Source organism: Helianthus annuus, chromosome 15 (genome assembly GCF_002127325.2).
Source record: "Helianthus annuus cultivar XRQ/B chromosome 15, HanXRQr2.0-SUNRISE, whole genome shotgun sequence".
Lineage (NCBI taxonomy): Eukaryota > Viridiplantae > Streptophyta > Magnoliopsida > Asterales > Asteraceae > Helianthus > Helianthus annuus.
Genome location: NC_035447.2, coordinates 12,596,675 through 12,621,279, shown reverse-complemented (window position 1 = coordinate 12,621,279; position 24,605 = coordinate 12,596,675). Strand labels below are relative to the sequence as shown.

General features: G+C 33.2%; 1 protein-coding gene and 1 pseudogene across 1 annotated transcript; both read right to left on the bottom strand.

The window, feature by feature from the left end:
* Positions 1 to 11,147: 11,147 nt before the first annotated feature.
* LOC110913310 (leucine-rich repeat receptor protein kinase MSP1) lies at positions 11,148 to 13,544 on the bottom strand. The gene has a single exon (XM_022158150.1). It carries the CDS (start codon positions 13,542 to 13,544, stop codon positions 11,148 to 11,150), a length of 2,397 nt encoding a protein of 798 aa, XP_022013842.1.
* Positions 13,545 to 15,768: 2,224 nt separating this feature from the next.
* On the bottom strand, positions 15,769 to 18,427 carry LOC110913309 (annotated as a pseudogene).
* Positions 18,428 to 24,605: the final 6,178 nt, after the last annotated feature.

The following is a 24,605-nucleotide window of genomic DNA, read 5'->3' as shown; positions in this document are numbered from 1 at the left end:
AATTTTTTTTTACAAGTAGATGTGTGTATTATAAACACAGCCGTAAAAAATCATGGCGAACGGCGCTCCGTGGGGTGTAGTTTTTTACACCACAAGTTTGGTGTTTTTAATTTTTTTTTCTTTTTTCTTTTTTTTTTCACCAAACTTGTGGTGTAAAAAACTACACCCCACGGAGCGCCGTTCGCCATAATTTTTTACGGCTGTGTTTATAATATACACATCTACTTGTAAAAAAAAAATCATGGCGAACGGCGCTCCGTGGGGTGTAGTTCTCGCGGTTCTTATAACTCGAGGTGGTTTTCATTCTAGCGGCTCCCTATATATATATATATATATATATATATATATATATATATATATATAATGACAACTATGCCCTTTTTCGTCATAATGACTAAATAAACAGTTTTAAGCTAAATTAATTAACATTCTGACTTTCAAATAGAATGTATAATGTTTTGATACCTCGGACCTGTCATACACCCAACCGACCTCCTGAACCCGCTTATACGCGCACAACTAGTTATACGAACCTAGTTCGTAGAAATTAGGTGCAATGGGTCTATATACTTCAAAACAAAATGATTGGTTAATTGAATTTATCCAAAGAGCCTTGCACTCGGATAGGCATAAACAACATTTATTCCGGTTTACGCTTAATCTAGCGAAACCGAATCTATTCCTAAGTTAACGGGTCAAGTCTAAGGAGCTTACCTATGACCAGTAGACATTCTAACGAATAACTAATTATGTTCATTCCGGACTACAGAACCCCCCCAAATAATCGGACTTGGGTCAATAATACTTAGACTTGCGGCTTTTGCGAAACTAAAACCGCTATCGGTTGGAAGCTAGCAAAAGGTAAATACTCTTAACTTATTTTATTTTAAAACTTAGGATTTGGTAAATATGCCACTTGGAGCAGGTATTATATAAATGAGCGCTGTGATTGCTTATAAATATAATAACTCGGTTTAATCCGTATTACTTGAAAACTGAAACAATTAGGGGTTTAGTGGTATCGTGTCCGGACGTCCCGACTCATAAACTATCATGGCCATACTAAATAACGCGCCGGGGTAGGCCTACTGACTATAAGACGCGTTATTAAACTTTGGTGTGTACCTTAGTCATTATAGCACTAAAAATGATCGGCTATGATTTATGGTTCTCGAATACATGACAAGTATTGTAAAACTGGTGACAAGATAAAATCCCAATAAATTTTAAATGATTACCTACGGGTTTTCTCTACCTATAAAACTCTTTTTGAAAAACTATTTTCAAAACACGTCGGTTAATTGTATTTACCAGCGAAAGCTAACGTATTTTCAAAAGACTGAACCGCATATACTGAACCTTGATACTAGGCTGGGAATCTGGGTCGGCTATGATAAAAGCTTTGGAATTTGCAACTCCTAGCTTAAGGCCTATGATGTCTAAAGCTCTTTTTATATTGATCCCGCCTGTGGGCATGTACTTAAACGTTTGTATAAAATTGTATATATGTTCAAGCCTTTTATTTAATTAAATATTTTTACTCCAATACCTCCACTGTATAACAATTGTAATACTGTTATCTAATCATCACGCTTAAACCCTACCCTTCTGGGCCCACCAGAATTCGGGGTGGACATTATCCAATAACAAAGAAGCCACTTTAATAGTATCTGTCACTTGACAATTCCTGTGACTGTGGTCATATCACTATTTGGCAAACCCATTGTCTAAATAGCAAAACTTATTAAGTAATGTATACAAACCCCACTTACTAACAGTAGTTTTCAAGTAAGAATACAAAGACTCAATCATTGTAATATAAGTAACAATTAGAAAACATTTAGGGTTTGAAAACATTTAATAAAAGATAATGATTCATATTTTAGAATTTTAGGGTTGTTAAGCCTCTTGGGTTTAAGTCCTGGTTTCTAGATAGACACACAATGTTACACGTATTAGTGTAAGAAATCAAATCAAACTTCAAAGATATTTACAAGATCTAAAACCGCTACGTATAAAGTATCACCTTATTCAGGTAGAACTTCGGCTTTTCGTTGCTAGGGTTTTAGATCAACCAGAAGGGTATCGTTTCAGTGATTAGGGTTTAATATACGCGGATACAGAGAAACAGAGTGACGAGGGATATAGAGATCGATTTCATAAATCGAAAATGAGTAGATGAATCTATCCCAGACCTGGCCCTTATATAGTCCAGGTTGATCTCTCTCGCGCGTCGCGGGAGGAGACAGGGTATCTCCCGCGTGGCGCCAGGGCGATCAACCTGGCCTAGGCCTACCACGTCACTAGCATAGGTCTGACATATGTCGGGTCGCGATGACACGTATCCTCCCCCGTTTTTTTGCCCAATCGCGTTTAATTCTCGTTTTTCATGCCGATACTTATCGCGTATGCTCGATTCTTGATCGTAAATGGTTCGAGTTTCATTTACGAGTTTATTCGGGATATTTTTGTGAGGGTTGGTACATCAACCGCCAAGTTTCCTTAACTGCTAAGTTTTCTGATTTATTATTACAAGTTTCGTCACGCGCACTTGGGGTTTCGATTACGGTTTGTCATCAAGAAAATTTTGAGGGTTGTTACAATCAACCTCCATGCACATGCAAGTTTCTCCATCTTTTTTAAACATCAATAACTTTTTATACGTAACTTAAAAAAACCATAATAACAAGCGTTTTTTATCTTTAATATGAGTATCATATTGCTATACTTATATAGAGAAAAAAGTTACGTTTCAATCAGATGTTTTAGTCCGTGGTGTTTTGTCTATGTTCATACAATGGTGTTTTAATTGTATTGTAATTTGAGGCGTGATGTTTTAAACATCTGGAAACATTTTATTGTGATTCAAGTTAGGGTGTTCAAACATTTGAAGGAAACATTGTATTGTGATTCAAGTTATTGTGTTTTAACATCTGGAATGGTAATACAATCATCCCCAGATGGTGTTAAAACACCATGACTTGAATAACAATACAACCATTCCAGATGATAAAACACCATGATTGTATTATAATTCAAGTCGTGGTGTTTTGGAATCTGTATGGTATTTTATATCTGTAAAATAACAAAAAAACATTCCAGATCTTAAAACACCATGATCAGTTATTGATACGTAAAAAAAAATTATCTCCTAAAATAACTCCTATAGCGGTTACAATCTATTTTATAATTAAATTGATTTTAGAAGTTAATTACCTTATTACCGTTAATCCATAAAATTAAATAATATCACGTGTCGTCTTCATAATATTTCTCACACTTCTCACAAACTTCACCATTTTTAGAGGAACCTAAACTTGTATGTGTGTATGTATGTTAGGAAAAATAATATGTTTTTTAAACAGGTTAATGAGCGGACGAGCGCTGAAATCAATGGCGGTATATATATTTTTTTGGTATGCAACAGCTCATACGTCTATTGCAGTTCACAAAAGCAAAAAGGAAATATATTATTTTATAAAAAAATAACAGCTTAGCTACTGTGAATCTAATGTTTCCACAAATGTGTTACAAGTATTCTAACGTATTTAGACAATTGCTTTTGATTAAAAAAACGGTACCATCATTTCACATGCCTTTGAATATTCGCAGTTCAATTCAGACGATTACCCCTTCGTCTATTGAGGCCCCTTTTGGTGCACATCCTTTTAAAAAGCTCGGTATTAGTGGGATCACATTCTAATTTCATGGCCTACACAAATTTTAAGTTATTAATAAAGATACAAAGATAAGAGAAAAAGGTTAATAAAAAGTTACCATCTCCTTTTGATGATGTGCTGTACTGATCGACCCCTGTGAGTTGGGATGACAGAATATGTATGCGCACCTTTTACAAAAGTAACTTAAATCATATCTATTATGTTAAGCTTTGGCTTGGGCCTGAATGTGATCCGACCTAATGGGCCTAACTTGGCCAACATCCTCTTTTTCTATATAAGATCACTAGTTAGAACCCCGTGTATCACACGGGTTGAATAAACATAATTTTATATATTAAATAATAAAAAGTTATATCTTTATAAACCTTATATATTGTACGGGTTAAATAAATGTCATTTTATATATCAAATAATAAAAAAGTTATATCTTTAAAAACCATATGTATTACACAGATTAAGTAAATGTAATTTTCTATACTAAATACTAAAACCGTCGTATCTTTAAAATACCCATGTATAATCGGGTTGAATAAATCTACCAAATAATAAAAAATTACATTCTTAACCCCGTATATTACACGTGTTGAATAGATCTAAAAAGAATTATATATTTTAATTTCAAGTGTATTACACAGATTAAATAAATGTAATTTTGTATATTAAATACTAAAAATGTCGTATCTTTAAAAAACACGTGTATAGTCGGGTTGAAAAATCTACCAAGTAATAAAAAAAGTATATCCTAAATAAATGTAATTTTGTATATTAAATACTAAAAACGTCGTATCTTTGAAAAACCCGTGTATAATCGGGTTGAATAAATCTACCAAATAATAAAAAAATTACATCCTGAAAAACCCCGTATATTACACGTGTTGAATAGATATAAAAAAGAGTTATATCTTTAAAAACCATGTGTTAATATATAAAAAACAGCCAAGAATATTATGTTATGTTTTAGGTTGTTCTTTTATTCAAATATATATATTTTTAAGTAAAGCGCTAAATCGTTTCTTTTAATATTATATATATATACTTTAAATTTGATTAGATAATAAAGTTATTTATTTGAATTATTAAAGTAAGCCGTAGATAACACGATTTGAAATTTATTTTAATATTTAAAATACAATAAGTTAAAAACATGGTGTGTAGAATTTAGATTTGATTAAATATTATTAATAATAAGAATTTGTATTAATTTAGATTAAATATTATTATTATTATTAGTATTATTAATAATTTTAATCAATTAAATGAGAGAATGACAAGTGTCCCAAAACATGTTTCTTTTATTATATAGTATAGATGTATGTAGTACCGTTGCAAATATATAAATCGTTTTCTAATACTAAATTGAAAAAAAAAAAAACAAATCATTTTTAATGTACAATTTCTAAAGATAAAAGTGGATAATGCAAAAGAAGACAAATAAATAATTTAGGGGTGTGAATTTTTAACATAACTTGAAATTCGCGGGCTTGAGTTTAAACTAAACGGGTCCAGGCCAGTTTTGAGTTGAACCCATAAACACGTCCAACTATATGGGTTGTGTTCAGGTCGACTTGGGCCTAAAACTAAAAAGTGTTGGCGGGGTTAGGTAAAAACTGTTTGACCGAACCCAAAATTGACCCATGGTTTGCCACCTAGACCTTCAACACTTTGTTTGAATCAAGTCGAACCCCGATTGATTGCTCAGTCAGTAACTTCTCAGCGGCATATGTATGATATGATTTTTAGGTTCGGGTCATCTAGAATTTATTGGGTTCGGGTCAGGTTGGACCTGCCAACCCGTAGACACGGCCCGGTTAGCACCCTTATGAGAAATCGTTTAATTGTCGATAAGATGGAAGCTAGAAAAGAAATGGTGTTTTTGTACGTCAGAGGTCATTTAAAATAACCCAATGCTATGAGACCATCAATTTGTTTTCTTTTCTGTTTGAAAACGATTTCAACATCTCGTCGCAACGCGTGAGTTGACGTTAACTCGTTCGTATCTATACAAACTACAATACACACATGCAATACCATCATAATTTATAAACCAATAGTTATACAAACTATGTAATGTCATACAACCTTTCAATCTATTAAAATATTGTATGCAACTATTAACTGGTCAAAAGATTCATTTGGTTTAACACTCGTTTATTACCACCCATACATTCTCAGAACACCTTGTGGGATTTTATGATCTCATCAAAACCTTATGAAATTCTATGATCTCCTTATGACAAGTAAATTCTATTTCACCATTTTATACCTTCAAACTCCGTTTGGAAATCCATAATTTCAAAAGCTAGCCACCATGTATATTCAAGATTTTTGCTCCTTTTATGTACAATGCTTTTATTGTATGTATACAAGCACATGATTTAAACAAGACATTTTCACCAATTACTAACCTTATACATAAAGGCATATATGCAAACATTGTTATAATCATATCAGTTTTATCAGGATACTTTCTATGATCATAAAGTTATAAGTTGTATACTCTGTTGGTATCATCGTCATCGGAAACCCAGGACCAATCGGAACGAATGGACTTGTGACCACAAACACAATCACTTACGAACAACCCACAACATTCACACGAGTTCATGATTATGAATTGAAACGGAAAACTGATTTTGCAAACAACAAACTAACCGAATGAAACTTGAACAAACTAGAACTTTGAATATGATAACTGAATGTAAACCACGTTCTGATTACAAACGTAAAACTTAACTGACCAACCGAATGACAAGGAAGTTTGGCAGCGGTTTTATAGGGTTGAAAGGGTATGTCTCCAATAGTCACGTTGATTCAAATTGAGAGATGACGTTTCATGAATAACCGCCCATTCGGTTATTTTCCTGGAGACACACCGGTTCGCTAATCATGGCCCAACTTCCTTGTTCATAACCGCCTACTAATGGACTGGACATAACATATTCGTTTGACCCGTTCAGGTGGCCTACGGCCCAAATATATACATAACATAGACAATTGTTTTGACCCATTACTAAATAAACATAAAAACCAAATAAACATAAACTGGCCCGAGGCCCATACGTGTAACTCGGATGATCTTGATTACCATAACGATCTTCATTCTCCCCCTTAAGCAAGAACATCCGAGCCCTTCGATTACGATCACTCCTTGCAACCTTTGGTGACCTCGATTTTGACCACCATGTCATCGTCGCTTGAATCATCGATCCATCCGCAATTGCTTGAGCTTTCGGCCATGCCAACTTTCTCTCTTGCACGCTCCTTCTTGATGTAATCAAAATACCATTCGACCAACTCTAGATAATAAATGAAGGCGACCTTCATCTCGTAAGCGTCGTCCGCTTCATATCCATACTTCACCGATATCTCGCCCCACTTGTCTTTCGCCATTATCTCATCAAACCCACCGTTGTGCTTCACGATGCGGTGTAGTAGTATGAGGCTAACATCACGTCCATCAATTAACTCCGGCGGCATCGCCTTCTCACAAACAATCCCTAGAAAGTTCGTGATAAACCAAACTAAGATTTCTTCAAACGGTGCGTCGAAGAATCTTGGGTGCTTCTTGATTTCTTCGTGTAGTGTGATAAGATCCCCTGGTTCAACGCAGCTTTCCATGATTAACCCCCTTTCAACAACATCCTCCTCGAGTTGAGAGAGAGTTATTGCCCGTTCCCGAAGCATTTGCTTTGATTGGCGTGGATTATCCTTCTCGCCTTCGATGTAGATCATTAAAGCCTTCTTTGCTTTCTTCGAGTACACAACCTTCCTAGCGCTTGGGCGTTCGTCATACACTTTCTTTTTATTTTTCGACTTCTCGAAATCTCGTTCATAATAATCCCCCAGACACTCTTGAAACTCTTCTTTCTCTTTCTTGTACCCATTATCGACCCCAAGATTATCGTAAAAGGCGTTAAGATAATCTTGTTCCAAGTCGGTTTCCGACTTGTCTTCGTATATGTCGAAACCCTTTGATCGACAACCGAACATCTTCTTCAATACGCACTTCTCACCCATAGTAACCGTCTCAATCCCTTGAAACAGGAGTTGTTCCAAACTTAGAACATTCCTGTCAAGTTTTGGTGCGTAACTAACACACGGGATTGTCTTATCCTTGCCGTCCACCGGCACCCTTACTTCACCAATTCCATGAACAAACGAAACATCTTTCTGGCTTTCATTCGTTACAACCCCGAAGTGTCTTTTAAAACACTTGAACAAATTACGGTTTCCCGTCATGTGCGTCTTAAACGTGGGATCCACAACCCAGATTGAATCCCATTTACCCCCGCAAGTATCCTTTACAATATAATCATTCTCGACTAGTAATGGTGATAATATAATATACTTACTAGGGCAAATTGACGCTTTTAAAACACCGAACCCCCGGTTTTCTTGGCCTACCCACTGGTGCGTTAGGTTTCTTTCCGTTCTTCTTCGTGAAACCCCCTCTGAATACCTTCTTTGGAAACTTTTTCATTGGTGATACCCCGGTCCGCATGGTTGGCTTCCCCTGCGCGTACTCATCCGCTTCCGCCGCCCGGCCGCACTCTCCATTCCGAACAAACACATCTTCACCATAATCGGTCATAACCGATTTCCCTTTGTTTCCACGAATTCGGTTTTCTTCTTGATCACAATCCCTTCTGGTTCCTGTTAAACCTTTGGCTCTGATACCAATGTTGGTATCATCGTCATCGGAAACCCAGGACCAATCGGAACGAATGGACTTGTGACCACAAACACAATCACTTACGAACAACCCACAACATTCACACGAGTTCATGATTATGAATTGAAACGGAAAACTGATTTTGCAAACAACAAACTAACCGAATGAAACTTGAACAAACTAGAACTTTGAATATGATAACTGAATGTAAACCACGTTCTGATTACAAACGTAAAACTTAACTGACCAACCGAATGACAAGGAAGTTTGGCAGCGGTTTTATAGGGTTGAAAGGGTATGTCTCCAATAGTCACGTTGATTCAAATTGAGATATGACGTTTCATGAATAACCGCCCATTCGGTTATTTTCCTGGAGACACACCGGTTCGCTAATCATGGCCCAACTTCCTTGTTCATAACCGCCTACTAATGGACTGGACATAACATATTCGTTTGACCCGTTCAGGTGGCCTACGGCCCAAATATATACATAACATAGACAATTGTTTTGACCCATTACTAAATAAACATAAAAACCAAATAAACATAAACTGGCCCGAGGCCCATACGTGTAACTCGGATGATCTTGATTACCATAACGATCTTCATACTCAGCTTGATTTGCATAAGTTCTAATTTTCCTACTTCTAGATTCCTCTTTCCTCTTTGTTGACTCCTTAGAGCCAAACTTTTCATTAGTGTGTATCTTGTACACAATTGCATAACCGAGAACCATATGGTCAATTTTATTATTTAAACATCTAAACAAATTCCAAATACGTCTACTATGATGTTGGGTTCATTTGATCACATACCAATACTTACCGAAGAATATGAACCCTTTGGTTCTTATTTTGACCCATTTGACATGTCAAAATCAAAACTAACAAAACTCCTTTTGATTACTTCTTAATACTCATTCAACACCTTAGCACACATTTAAATAATGCATTTGACATTTCAAAAACATTTTTAGTTAATTAGACTGGCTATTTCATCCTTTTGGCATTGTGAGCTAACTACTGTCATTAAAGAATACTTTGTCAAGTGCCCATATCTTAAATTTGTATCGGTCGGTTGAATCTTCCCTTTTCCCCTCTCACCATTTTTCTTCTCATAAGAGCGATGAACAAGACCATGAAAACGAATGCGGCACCAAGTGATATCCCCCAAATAGAAGCATGAGTTAACTTGTGTGCTGACGTGTAGGTGTGTTTGGAAGGATATGGAAGAAGTGAGTTGCATGAGTTTGGTTTACTGCAAGAATCAGGGACCGGGCCAATGAATTTGTTGCCATAGAAACTAACAAATGATAACCCTTGTATTTCACAAATGCTGCAGGGGAAGGAATTCTGAAAATTGTTTCTAGAAATGTCAAGATAAGTCAAAGCAACAAGGTTGGAAATGTTGAAAATTAAAGACTACATTGAATATATCTTGCATACAAAACATGAAAAACGAGAGCCTTTATTTATAGGCTTACAAGAACAAATAAAAGGAAAGACTAATTAAAAATGGAGACGATGTTGAGGATCCATTATTTTCTCTAAGTTATTTTTTTCCTTTTCTAACACTCCCCCTCAAGTTGAATTGTGGGATTGCCACGATTCAACTTGGATTGGTTTTGTTTTTGGGTTTTGATTTGTTTGGTTTTTGATTTGCTACCGTCTCCTAGACATGGTAGTTTGAGCTATTAAGTTACGGCCTTTCGACATGGTAACTTTTGGTTTGATTTGAGCTACCGCCTTTCGACATGGCAACCTATTTTGGGTTTTGGTTTCCCCTCAAGTTGAAAAATCAACTTGGCCATTTGGGTCTTGGCATTGGTTTGGGTTTTTGGGTTTTTCGAGTTTGATTTTTAAGCTTTGATTTTTTTGAGCTATCATTTTTTTAAGATTTTATTTTTTTTGAGCTCTAATTTTTTTTTGAGCTTTGTTTTTTTTACGGAAACGTTGTTTTTTTTTAATATTTTCTTTTATTTAAAAGAAAGGGAGCCTTTGCCTACTTTGACTTTGCAAATTAGGTCCAACTGCACTGCACGGTCTGTAGGTGTAAATGCACGAATACCTTTCTTGTTCATCCACTCTGAAACCTCCAATGCATGATGGAACCGTCTCCATTTACGAAGATCATGAATAATCTGCTTAACCTCAGAGGCTCGCACCTTCTTCCCTACTGCAAATCCACCACTACCCTTCTTCTTGTTCTTGCTAGCTTCCAGCTTCTTCGCCTTCTTATCTCTCTCTTCTTTTTCTCTTCGAAGCTCGAATCCATACTGCTTTTTTCTAAGAGATAAGTTGTTCTTCTTCGACATCTCTGATTGAATGTTTTCCGGTGAATATTTTGATTCAATTGATTGTTTTTCCTGTTGCGATTGACGGAGATTGCGGCGAAACCCTAGGGTTTTCAGCGGCGGCAGTGGATGCGGCGGCGGCGAAGTTCAGCGGGGTTTCAGGTTCGATTTCGGGGTTTAGGTTTTGATTTGATTTTGGTTTTTTCTGATTTCGATTGGATGGTTCGTGGCGAAGAAGATTTGAAGTTGATTTTGGTTGAACGATTTTGGTTTTGGTTTTGGTTTTGGTTTGAGATTGGAGAACAGAGTTTTCAAGGATCATAACTCTGCTCTGATACCATGTTGAAAATTAAAGACTACATTGAATATATCTTGCATACAAAACATGAAAAACGAGAGCCTTTATTTATAGGCTTACAAGAACAAATAAAAGGAAAGACTAATTAAAAATGGAGACGATGTTGAGGATCCATTATTTTCTCTAAGTTATTTTTTTCCTTTTCTAACAGGAAAGAGAAGGTAAACTACCATTGAGAATGTTTTTGTGAATATCCAAAATGGTTAGGGCTATCAGTTTGGATATAGAGGGATCAAGGGCACCAGAAAAATGGTTATTGCTGGCGTTTAGGGAAAAGAGAGAGGTGGTGCCGATATGGTCAAAAATGAGTTGACCAGAAAAATGGTTCATGCTAGCATCCAGGTATTCTAGATTATTGATGCTAAACATAGTGGAAGGCAAAGAGCCAGTGAAACGGTTGTTTGATAAGTCTAGCTTAACTAAACTTGGCATCATTGATCCAAAATTATTAGGGATAGAGCCACCTATCTGGTTATGTGAAATTATCAAGCCTTGTAGATTTCTCATGGAGAAGAACTGAGGAGGAACTGGGCCAGTAAGACGATTAAAAGACAGATCAAGTGAAGTTAAGTTGGATAATCCAGATATTTCATAAGGAATGGGCCCATCAAGTTGGTTCCTTGATAGTATAAGCTCTGTCACAATGATGCAGTTCTTGATTGAGGTTGGAATGGGACCGGAAAGCCTGTTGTTGGAAAGATCAAGCATGCCGTAGTGCTGGAAAAATTCAGAATCGGGTAGTGCAACGTTCTGAAAACCTAAACATAACTCATTTGGTATAGGACCCGAGAGTTGATTGTTGGACAAAACAAGATTGTCAAGCAATTCCAGTTGCGATATGGACTTTGGTATATGGCCCGTAAGTTTGTTTGAACCAAGGTCCAAAGAGACCAGTTTCACGCAACTGAAAAGCTCCAATGGGATGTTACCAGTCAACTTGTTACCATGAAGTGACAAATTGGTCAAATTTTTGAGTTGACCAATTGAGCTTGGAATAGGTCCTTCAAAGAGATTATTATCCAAATGCAGCCTCTGAAGCGTGGAAGCCTTTGCAATTGCATCTGGAATATGACCTTGAAGCAAGTTATCATCGAGTGAGATCGCTAACAGGGTTTTAGACTCCCACAATTGAGTTGGAATTGTTCCAGAGAATTGATTCTTTGATAATTCCAATGTTACCAATTGAAGTTCTCCTAAGTAACCAGGTATTTCACCATAGAAGTTGTTTCCAGATAATACCAGATCTTTGAGAATAGAACAATTCTTGAAACTTCCGCCTAAGGTACCATTGAGCTCATTTCTAGATAAATATAACATCCCTAATGAATTGTTTTGACAAATTCCAGCTGGCAATTCACCAGAAAGCTTGTTGGAACTAAGATCAAGTGAGGTCAGGGATGGGATGTTGAGTGGTGGGAGAGGTCCGGTAAAGAGGTTCATTGACAACATTATGGATAATACACATTTCCAGTTGGAAAGCCATTCTGGCAACGGGCCAGACAGGTGGTTTGAAGTAAGAAAAAGCGAGTTTATTGATTCAAGATTAACAAGACTATCAGGTAAGGGGCCGGATAATTTGTTATAGGAAAGATTTAGTATCCTCAACTTCTTGCAGTTTCCCATTGATGATGGGATTGGCCCACTTAGTCTTGCATTATGGGCTTGAAAGAACGCAAGGTTTGCCAGCTCACCAAAGCTAGAAGGCAATCCACCATCGAAAGAGTTATGTGCTATGTTCAATGTGCTTAAGCTAGTCATCTTTGTAATCTGAGCAGGGATGTTTCCTGTAAACTTGCAATTCTGGAGGTTGAGAACTTGGACATTCGTAAGAGCACCAATTGTTTCCGGTATATCACCCGTGAAAGAGTTCATAGAGAGATCAAGAGCCAAAAGCATCTTCAAATTCCCAATTTCTGAAGGAAGAGATCCAGAAAATAAATTAAGACTGAGATCAAGAAACTGCAGCTTCTCCAGGTTCCCAATCTGATATGGAAGACTGCCCGAAAATGAATTTGAATAAACTGAGAATTCGTTCAGGTCCTTGAGCTGCCCGATCGTCGCTGGTAAATTTCCTGAAAAGTTATTGCTGTTAAGTACAAGAACTTTGAGCTTCTTCGGATTTGAAATTTCTAGAGGCAACACCCCTAACAACCTGTTATCAGTTAGGTCAAGTGTCTCCAAGTGTTCCAGAGTCCAAAAATCTGAGTATATAGGGCCATTAAAGCCACAATGTCTAAGATTAAGATGCTTTAAAGATCTGAATTCTTTTAGAATCTTGGGGAATGGAAGACTTAGAGGCGATGATGATGTACACGGTAGCGAAATTTGGTGAACTAAAGAACTCTCACATCTTATGCCAGTCCAGTTACATGGAGGCATCATTGAACCAAACCAGGTGGAATCAACGCCTTTTTTTCCGAGAAGCAAGTTTCTAAGAGCAATTAATAATGGTGTGTCATCGGAAAAACACAACTGCACGTAGCAGAAGAATAGTAGGATGAGAGAATGAAAAACTTTCAATCTTGATTTTGATCTTGTCATTTTATTATCTTCTTTGAAGGCCAAGTTTTACTCTACAAGTAAGGAAAGTAAAACATTTAGAACATTACTAAGAATAATAACAGACTATTGAATGTATACAATCACCAACTTTAGAAACTACTTAACTGAAAAAGAACAGAATAATGCTTGCTTGCAGAAAGATTGTAAAAAATCACTCTTGACTATATGAAATCATTGTTTGTTAGTTAGCAAGCATTGTGTTATTCTTCTGACTGATACATGACTGATACAGAAGCCACTAATGCTAACAAAAAAGATTCATAAACATGTATGAATGCCATTACCTCAAAAGCATATCAATATTAATTAAGCAAATATACAATAATTAGCTTCACAAAAACCATGATGGTCCAAAAATCAAAAAGCTAACTGAAATCAATGAATGTACCCGTTGAAAAAGCAATCAAAGCTAACTGAAATCAATTAATGTACCCGTTAAAAAAAATAAATTTCAAGTTTTTAATCCTCTTTTACAGATAAGTAAAATCGAAACTTAATTATTTGAACGATGAGCATCAAAACAAGCAAACATGACCAAAAGTAGAAGTTTTATCGATCGACTAGATCAATGACCATTGAAATTAACAATTTTCAAACCAAATCTTACTCTTGGAACTCAAACTCTGCAAGTATGGAAAGTAAAATATGTTGGATTCTTTAGAACATTACTAAGAATAACAAACTGATTGTATACAATCTGATGGTGTTCGACGAATCGAATAACAAATTTTCATGTTTTTCGATTTTTTTACCTGAATTTGATTCGAATTCGTATTCGAATTTTATGCTCAATTCGAAAATCGATTCAATTCGTATTTGAAACTCGAATTTGAATAAATTTGACTTAATTCAAATTCAATCTAAATAATATAATATATTTCTTTTATTTTTTAAAACTACTGCTTTTTAGAGTTTGACCAAAATGTAGAATGTTTTTTCCAGGTGTGTATACATATTTATGTATATGTTAATATAAAAAAATTATATAAGTATAATTTGAATTCGAGTTGAATTTAAAATTATAAATTCGTATTCGCTCCAAATTCGATAGCTGAACTTGAATTTTAATAGAATCGATTCGAATTCAAATTTTTGAAAACCGAGTTCGAACCTTGATCGAGTCGAATTTTCAAATCTGAATTGAATTCTGGACACCCGATTTCGAACCTTGATAATCGAATTATTGTTTGTTACTTGCAAGCATGGTGCTTTTCTTGTGGCTTATACAAAAGCTCCTAATGCTAACTAAAAAAAAAACAAATATGCAACTTGAATCTTATTAAATAAATTAAGCTACCAAAATCCATTTTTAAATAAAAAAATATAACATTTCAAGTTTTCAATCCTGTTTTAAATAATCACATAGATATATAGTTATATACATACATTGATTTAAACAAATAGAGAAACAGATTTAGACAATAATTTTGTATGTACGTACATACCTACAGAGATGATGAACTGAAGAAAACGAAGAGTGTCTGCTACGTGCTTTCAAAGCTTGAACGCCATAACTAACTAATTGTAGAGTAAAATGTTGAACTAGTGTTGACGTTTATAAGATACCCGAGATTGGTTTTCTATAAGCTCGAATCTGGCCGAATTAAAATGAGATCGAGTTTAAATTGAAGTACAAAATTTAATAAATGAGCTTGAGTTCAAGCTTTATAAACTAAAGTAACGAGACTCGCGAGTTTATTATGCATATTTAATTTAAACGACACAACATAAATTTGAGTTATTCTCTTTTACTAGTTTTACCATTTATGTTTGCATATTTTAATTTAATGTTTCTCGTTAAAAGTAAGATTTATTTTATAACCAATTTGTATGAGAATCACTATTCCTTTTTCTCGTTTAAAGTAATAATGTAAGATTTATTTTATAACCGATTTGTATGAGAATCACTATACCTTTTAAGTTATTCAAACGATCAAGAAATCATTTTACAAAGGTTTTTGATTTAGTGATACCTTAGTGTTGGTTAAGGCTTTGTTTTTTTATTGGTTGGGTTTAATATCGGTAATTAACAAATAGATTTAGTTTAACACCACAATTAAAAAGCACGTGAATTGCTATTCTTAAAACAAATTCAAAAGAAAACTAGTATTATTTTAATGATATTAATGGTTGCAAATAAATAATTTAGGTAAATGCTGATTTTTCAGAAGAAAATTAAAAGCATGAGATTGTGTTTGTTCACATGTAATTATATATATATATGGAACCCATTAAGTGGGAGTTAACTTTGAAATCCATCTTGACCGTCGGATCATGCTGAGATTAAATCTCAGCCCTTTAAACTCCCAAAAATAACCACTCTAATGGAGGTTATTTGCAGTTTTCTGCAGGTGGTTTTGTTCCAGAAATTTAGGCCCATGATCTCCACTCCTCTTGCAAGTTTCCTCCAGAAATTTAGGCCCATGATCTTGTGCTATATAATGCACCTGCCTGTAACAAGTTCAAACATATTCGATCAAGCATTTCAGCAAAAAAAATGAAGCAAAGCATAACTGAACTCGAACTAGGCGACCAAAAGTGTTCTACCAATGAAAATCAATCTCCCTTACCATCTTTATCGGCCACTACAGCAAAGGTTAGTAAAACCATTTGTTTACAAACCTGCTACTGTCACTATACATACACTAAACTTTTGTATTGATTTTGTTGTTTTAGGAGATCACCGTCAAGAATTTGACTGATGCGGATCAGAATCCGTTCATAAAAAGTGGACCAGAATGTTATCAGGTTTTTATTTTTATTTGATACTCTTAATATAAACTTAGATATTTCTATCATCAACAATTTTGATTGATTTTTTATTTTAGGAAATGAAACTTACCATTCTGGATGATGAGCAGCAGAAAACGTTGTTTCATAATGGACCTGCATGTAATCAGGTTAATACCGTTAATATAAACTTATAACTCTTGATATGTTCATGATCATCAATTTTCATTGATTTCTTATTTCAGGAAATGGGACTTGCTAATTTGGATGATGAGCAGAAAACAATAAAAAAACATGGAGCAGCTTGTGATGAGGTATCTATTTCCAAACTATAAATTTCCAAATTTTTGTTGCTTTGATGGTTGTAAGATGTGTATTGAGTGTTTTTCAAAAAAAAAGTTGTTTTTTTTAAGTTTTAACCCAAAGGTTTTTATGTTTCTCATTTTAAACCTTTTGACATTTTTAGTTTTAACCTAAAGTTTTCCAACTTTTCAATTTAACCCCAAGACTTTCTTATTTTCCTATTATTACTATTATTATTTTATTATTATTATTATTAAAAAAATTATTATTATTATTATTATTAAAAAAATTTATTATTATTATTATTATTATTATTATTTATCATTATTACTTTTAACTATTTTTTTATTATTATTTATTATTACTATTTTTATTATTATTTTTTATTATTATTACAATTTAGAATGGTATTGAGGGTGGCATTCATTAATTTAGAATCGTATTGAGGGTGGCATTCGTTAAGGGTGGCATTCATTAAGTGTTTTAACAAAACAGTCATTACAATATACCTTTTATTATAATTATTATTCCTATTATTACTATTATTATTTTTATTATTTTATTATTATTATTATTATTATTAAAAAAATTATTATTATTATTATCATTTATCATTATTATTTTTAACTATTTTTTATTATTATTTATTATTACTATTTTTATTATTATTTTTTATTATTATTACTATTTTTATTATTATTTTTATTATTATTACAATTTATTATTATTATTATTTATTATTATTATTTATTATTTATTATTATTATTTATTATATATTATTATTATTATTATTATTATTTTGCCACCACTAATTCTTTTTTTTATTATTTATTATTATTATTTTTATTATTTTTTATTGTTATTATTAAAAAAAATTGTTATTATTATTATTATTATTATTATTATTTAACTATTATTTTTATTATTATTTATTATTATTATTTTTATTATTATTATTATTAAAATTTATTATTATTATTAATATTTATTATATATTATTATTATTATTATTATTATTATTATTTTTATTATTTTGCCACGACTAATAAAATCCAATAGATCGATAGCGTATAATTGTCCTTCTATATTGACAGACCCAAAATATAAAAGCACCGGCCTTGCTGAATGTACAGACTCAAAAAGACTACCTGCTAAAATCGGGATCCACTGGCTTGAGTGGCAGTGGCAATAATTTAGGAGTAAGTGAATGGTTGGTCCTCCTCAAGTTGTGTAATATATTGGCAGCAAACCTGGAGGCATAGATGGCTGCACCAAGACATGGGGAGGTACCGGTGGCAGTGTGTGCTACTGCATCCTGGACTTCTGCCTCCCACGATGTCTACGCCAAGCAGCCTGTATAAAACAAGCTCCCCATGTCCTCCAATGTTGCGAGTAGTACCTGACAAGTTTAACATTCTCTTAGATTGTATATAAATATGATAAGTTAAGTAAAGAAAGATTACCGAAACGTATGCTGGAAGCGCTTGCTGTGTAGTCTCCTGAACTGGTAGGCTACAATCTTGAGGTCATTAGCTTTAAGTGAAAACGCTTCGACATCTGTAATCACTCTCACAGTTGTCGTTGAGAGGGGGAGAGTCGAAGACAGGTTTGGATCCAAAGCCCATGTGAGTAGCTCATCTCCACAAAAGTCACCTGCCTTGAGGTTACTAGAGTTAAAGAAGCCCCTTCTTCCACCATTTGTAGTCACAGTTAGCAAGTCTCCGCGCATTATAAACAGCATCTCATCTACCGGATCTCCCTCTCGCACTATGTAGCTATTCTCTGTGTAAAGACAAATTATTTGTGAGTAAAATACAAAAGTTCGGTTTTAAACACCTTAACTCATTTTTTACCCTACATATAACATTTTAAAAGTAAATATTGGAAATACTTTATTTTTAAAAGAAAATTGTTATTAATCAGGCTTGAATGTAAATTTTTTTTTTTAAGAAAACAACTCATAAATGTGGATGGTTTTTCAAAGTCACAAAATATGTGGAAGCTATTTTTCAGCAATTCAGTTTTTTTTTCACTCTTATGTTTATGATTATTCTTATTAGTTTTATATTATTATCATAAAACACTAACTATCATAATAATAATAATATTATTATTATTATTATTATTATTATTATTATTATTAGTATTATTATTATTATTATTTAATTATTATTATTATTATTTATTATTATTATTTTTATTTTTTATTATTAGTATTGTTATTTATTATTATTATTAAAATATTAAAATTTATTATTATTATTATTATTTATTATTTTATTACATTTTTTATTATTATTAATATTTATTATTATTATTTATTATCATGCAATTAAGGAGTGACATCAACATTTATGAGGTACTCACCTGCGAGTAACTGCCCTTCAAAGGACCAAATTGTCCAAAAGATCTCGTGTCTTCATCTACAGCAAATCAGTTTTTTTTCAATTTTATGTTACCCAAAAAATGGCATGTTCTTCATCTACAAAGCATTCTTATTTGCTTATCAAGTTCAAAGCATTCTTAAATATAGTCAGTCACTTTTGAATTTAAATTTAATCTAACTGAAAAAAAAAAACTGATTTGCTGAAATATGGCCATTTTTTAGGTAACATAAAACTGAAATATAGCCAGCCACTTTTGAACAACATTACAAATAAAAGCTAATTTATATTAAGTGTACACAAAGCTAATTTATATTAAATTATCTAATATAGAGGTAAACTATTAAATCAAACTTTTATTACTAATAGTTTTAACATCAAATTAATAATATCAACATAACATGATAAATGGTTAAACCTTTGCAGTTTTCTGACCTGATGGGTTGCTCCACATTTTGTGCCCATGATCTCCTACTTTTTAGAGCCCATGATCTCCACTCCAGGTCTAATAGATTTAAATCTAGATAACTTTTTAGATGATCTTTTGTTATTCTTGATTGATTGAGTTTGACTTATTTATTTAGGCTAATTTTAATTATGATGATTTAACCTTTTTCCCCCAACTCATTTACTACAGGTGGATGATATATTTTTAATAAAGAACATGAAGTATATAAGTATTTTTAATCCTTTAAAAAAATATAAGTATTTTTAATAGAGAAAATGAAGTATATAAGTAAAATATATTTTTATCCTAAACCGGAATATTGTTGAATGAATAGCTTAATAACTTGATAAACTAAATAAAGATGTGTTCTTATGACGGTTCTTAAATTTGAATAAATCGACACGAAGTTTTCCAGACATTAGATGTGGTTTAATTATATCGCACCTCTACAAATGTGGCACTATTACTCATGACTTTCTCGGTACGCCTTGTACTCAGGTGTTGTTGCCTATATTCATGTAAGGATAATATATAAAGGGCAATTGGGAAATTACACTAAACCTACAGGTGCAAAACATGATATAAAACTGAAAAAGAATACTCACAAAGTTTATGTTGAGAGAAGACATGAACATTCAGACCCTTGACCTTTGATGTCAGACCGGCCAAATTAAACCTGGCAAACACGAAAGTAACTTCATTAAACAATAGAGTGCTAAATCATGGTGTAAAGTAGAGAGAACACCCCTCAACGCAATCAAGGTTATGTTGAGCGAATAGACCTACCCTTTGACTTTTGAGGTCATCAAGATCAGGGCCGGCCCAGAGGGTGTGCAGAGTGTGCCACCGCTCTGGGCCCCCAAAATTTGGGGCCCAATACTTTTTTTTTCATTCGGTTTACGCTTAATAGCGCTTTGAGTCCGCATATATTCACCCTATTTTGACCGACCCATATCTTGCCCCTTATTCAAAATTCATGTATTCACCATTGGTTCAAGCTTAATTTGCATGTAGAGAGAAGTGTAAGGGAAACATGAGAAAAAATAACAATCTTTTGTTTTTTGTTTATATCTTTTGATGGTATCGTTTGATTTATAAAAAAAATAGGCCCTTACAGATAAATAACATGATCTAGGGCCCGAAAAAAATTTTAAGTTTTTTTTTATGTACATATTTTAAAAAATTTGTATGTTTTTAAATGAAAAATCTTAAAGGGCCTATATTTATGAACCAAAAACGTTAAAGCTCAACTGTTTTTACCAATCAAATTCAAAAGACCAACTGTTTTAGTGTGTAATGGATTAACGACTTGGGCAAAATCAATAAACAAACATAATGGATTAATGAATAGGTCCCAAAATTTTTATCACGCACAGGGCCAAAAATTCTTTCGTGATTTTTGAAGACGGCCCTGATCAAGATTATCAGTAAACTTTTAACATCAACACAAAGTCTTTAAATTGTGAAAATTAAATTTAACTCAAAAAGCAACCTGCTTTCCTTTGAGAAAACAAAATACCCTTTGACTTTTGAGGTCAAATGCATCACATTTTGACATTACCAGAGATCAAGATCCTTTAAATCAAGAAAATACAAGACTTTATAACTTTTAGCAGCACAGATAAACAATTAATTTGAATAAGAATTAACCATCTAACTCTACAGATTATCAAGAAGTACATGAACCCAAAACTTATATCATATTAGTATCATTTTAATATACATGTTTATAGACCATGTCCCAAATCATACTATTTCACGATGCATATATACACAGACAGAATATATACACATACATATATTACAAATTCTCAAAAAATCAACAAACAAAAACTTTCAAGGGTTAGCATGGTGATAGGCGTTTGATTAGATATTAGGGTATTGAGAAAACAAAAGATCTTCCAAGTAACTTAACAACAAGAATTACCTCAACTTGATGTTGCAATGATTGGATTATTTCATCAAGAACACCACCATGTTTTACCGGTGAACTTGTCGGAAGGAATTAAAGTCGCCGCGTATGTGCTCCGATCTCCGATCTCTCCCGTTCTCCGATGTCTCTCTCTCTCTCTCTCTCTGGAAAGGGCAGCGTATGTGCGGCGAGTTAAGATGAAGACGGAGCTTGGGGTTGTGTGGCGACATGCGAGCAAGCACGGGACGCCGGTAGCCGGCCGTAACCGGTACCGGTCGCCGATGATCGGACAGAGAAACCAGAGGGCTGAAAGATGATGTCGGCTGCTGAATGTGTCTCTATGGTTTTAGGGTTTTTATTATAACACACTCAGTTATATATTTAGGTTGAATAAATGGGTTGGGCCAAGTGTAAATCAAACTCATTTTGTTAGGTTAGAGATTATGAGCCCAATTATTATTATTTCTATTTCCATTTTTTATGTGCCAACAAAACGAGTTGGGTAAAATCAAATATATTAGAATTTAGTAAAGTACATGTCGGGTAAAACCGGGGTTAAGTACATGTCGGGTAAAACCGAGTCCAACAAAACGAGTTGGGTAAAATCAAATATATTAGAATTTAGTAAGGTTATAGAGACCTATTAATAATATCCTATAATTTTGAAGGCCTACTTATAAAATAAAATTACACAAACATGTGACATTGACTGAGAATTTTGATATACATTATAGGGATATTGGATTTAAATAATCTTAACTTTCACCAATTGACCAATAACAATGATTTTTACCGTACCACTCCCGACTTTCAACTTACCCAATAATAAATTGACCTTAATTTGAATTATGTATAGCATCCCAAAGGCACAATAAATATAATATTCTTAAAGGGATTAAATTATGTTTTTATAATAAAATAATATGTTAACCTTATTTTGAATTCGTATAAGTTATAAATTTTCAAATCAATATCTTCAACTACTACAATTATAACAACACATTCAATTTTTGTTTTTTGTCATATAACATTAAAGTTGTAGGTCTAATTGATAATGGATGTGCATTCCATTGTTGACTATTTTTCATCTCTCACACAATACGGAGTTTGGTATACCGTTACATTCGTTTGGGTCGACTTTGTTTTGTCTATCGCTGGTGAAAACAAATTATTGGTTATCTTTCTCGATCAAGCCGTAAGTGTCATTTTTCTTTCTTTTTAAATAAAAATTTATTTCTTACTTAAATCACTAAAAATCTCTTCATCTTTCAGAGACAAAAAGTAGCCACATTCATCCCAGCATCTTTAATTCACTTTTACGATGACATGAATTTGGTTGGCAACATGTTTGTATTAAGCCGTTTCCAAATTGAAAACTTCGAATACAAAGAGTGGCCAAAACATGAAAGGCACATCTTGGTTTTTGGTGACTTCAAGATCGTAATTAGTGAATATACTAAACTTATTAAAATGACACCATTTCATGTTTTGCCACTCTGTCATTTTTATTTTATATTGTTGTGTGGTTGTACACTGTTCACGTTCGTTTTCCTTTTATAAGTTAAAAATGGTGCTTTTGTTTATAATGTTGTTTAGATTTGTGTCCACTTAATGTGGGTGTTTGAGATTGCTTATTTTGAGCTCCTTTTAAGTTTTTGACCTCTTAAAAGTTAATAGGTCATTTTTATAGTTTTTGGATAATGTGTTTTGAGAACGAGGTTTAGTGGTTTGCAAAGAAGAAAAGAAAAAGTTAGATGGTTGCAACCTTTTCAAAAAAGGATATGGAAAAGAAGAAAAGGAAAAGCGTTGCTGAACACCCTCAATATACATTATCTTTGTTTGTTACACTGTTAGCGTAAGCCGTCCAACGGACGGGTATTAAACTAGTTAACTTTTGTTCACATGTAAGTGGCCGTTCCCAAAAAAAAAAAAAAAAAACATGTAAGTAACTTCACACAAACTATTTTTTTTTTCTTATTTTATTGATATTAATGGTTGCAAATAAATGATTTCGGTAAATTAATGCTGCATTTATTTTTAGAAGAAAATTAAAAGCATGAGATTGTGTTTGTTCACATGTAAGTAACTTTTCACAAACTAATTTTTTTTTATTAAACACAACTATAAATATATTTATATAACGTAGGATGCGTGACGATAAAGGTATATTAATTAAATAAAGGGATATTTAATATTAAAAGTTTAGTATTACATTTTTTTATTATTATGATAAACACTAAGAAAATGAAGTGTTAATGGATTTAGTTATGTAGTTTTTAGTTGCCTATACTATGCTTTTTATAATTGATAATGCACAACAATAATATTTAAATATATGAAAAAACAATTCATATGAAATTCAATTGATACACAACCAAATCAAAACATTACCAACATCTTAAAAATTACAAAATTTACATAATATAAATTAGCAACAACTTGGTGCTTTGAGGTGTTGAACCCCATGTTTTAGAGCTTTTTCAAAAAAAAAAATGATATTTCATTTTAGTCCCAAACTACTTGATTTTGTAGTTTTAACCCAAAAGTTTTTAGTTTTCTGAATTTAACTTAACTAACTTTTTTACTTTCAACTTTGATCCCTTATATTTTTCATATTTTTGCAAATGTTTTCTTTTTACGTTTAGTTCTAAATTTTACGAGTTAACACGGCACAATATGTGTGTGTGGTTCAATGATTTAACGTTTTGTTATACGCTTCGTTCTAAATTTTGGGAATTAACATGGCGCAACGTACGTGTGTGGTTCCGTGTATTTACGTGTCACACCCCAACCAATGGCGGAAACATCGGGATGAGACGAAGTGTGAAGATTGCTCGAGACATCATAACGCTATTTGTGACAATAATTTAATAATCCAAATTTCATTTCCAAACTTCAAGTAGTCATTAATACAAGATCCAAATAACAACAAGTTTAATCAAAATAACAAATCAACATAACCAAAATTCGATACAACATATTAAACCTAACATCTAAAGTGTGTATCTAGGCATCGTGCTACCTCTTTCATTTCATCATCATCAACCTGTAACATGTTTAAAATACAATTCAATGCAAAAGCAAAGGCGAGTATACAAGTTTGGTACATACATAACATAAGATAAAAGTGTGAACAATCCCTCATAGCAAGCATGCGATTCAAGATAAACATTAAATATGGCATGTGTCTAACATATCAAACCAAGAAAACGCAACTTGCTCATGACATAACCAAAGTTTCAGTAGAGGCGGGTCGTTAATC

What these genes read in the sequence shown, in the direction of transcription:
- LOC110913310 (XM_022158150.1), bottom strand. Translation starts at nt 13,544, where the DNA reads ATGACAAGATCAAAATCAAGATTGAAAGTTTTTCATTCTCTCATCCTA.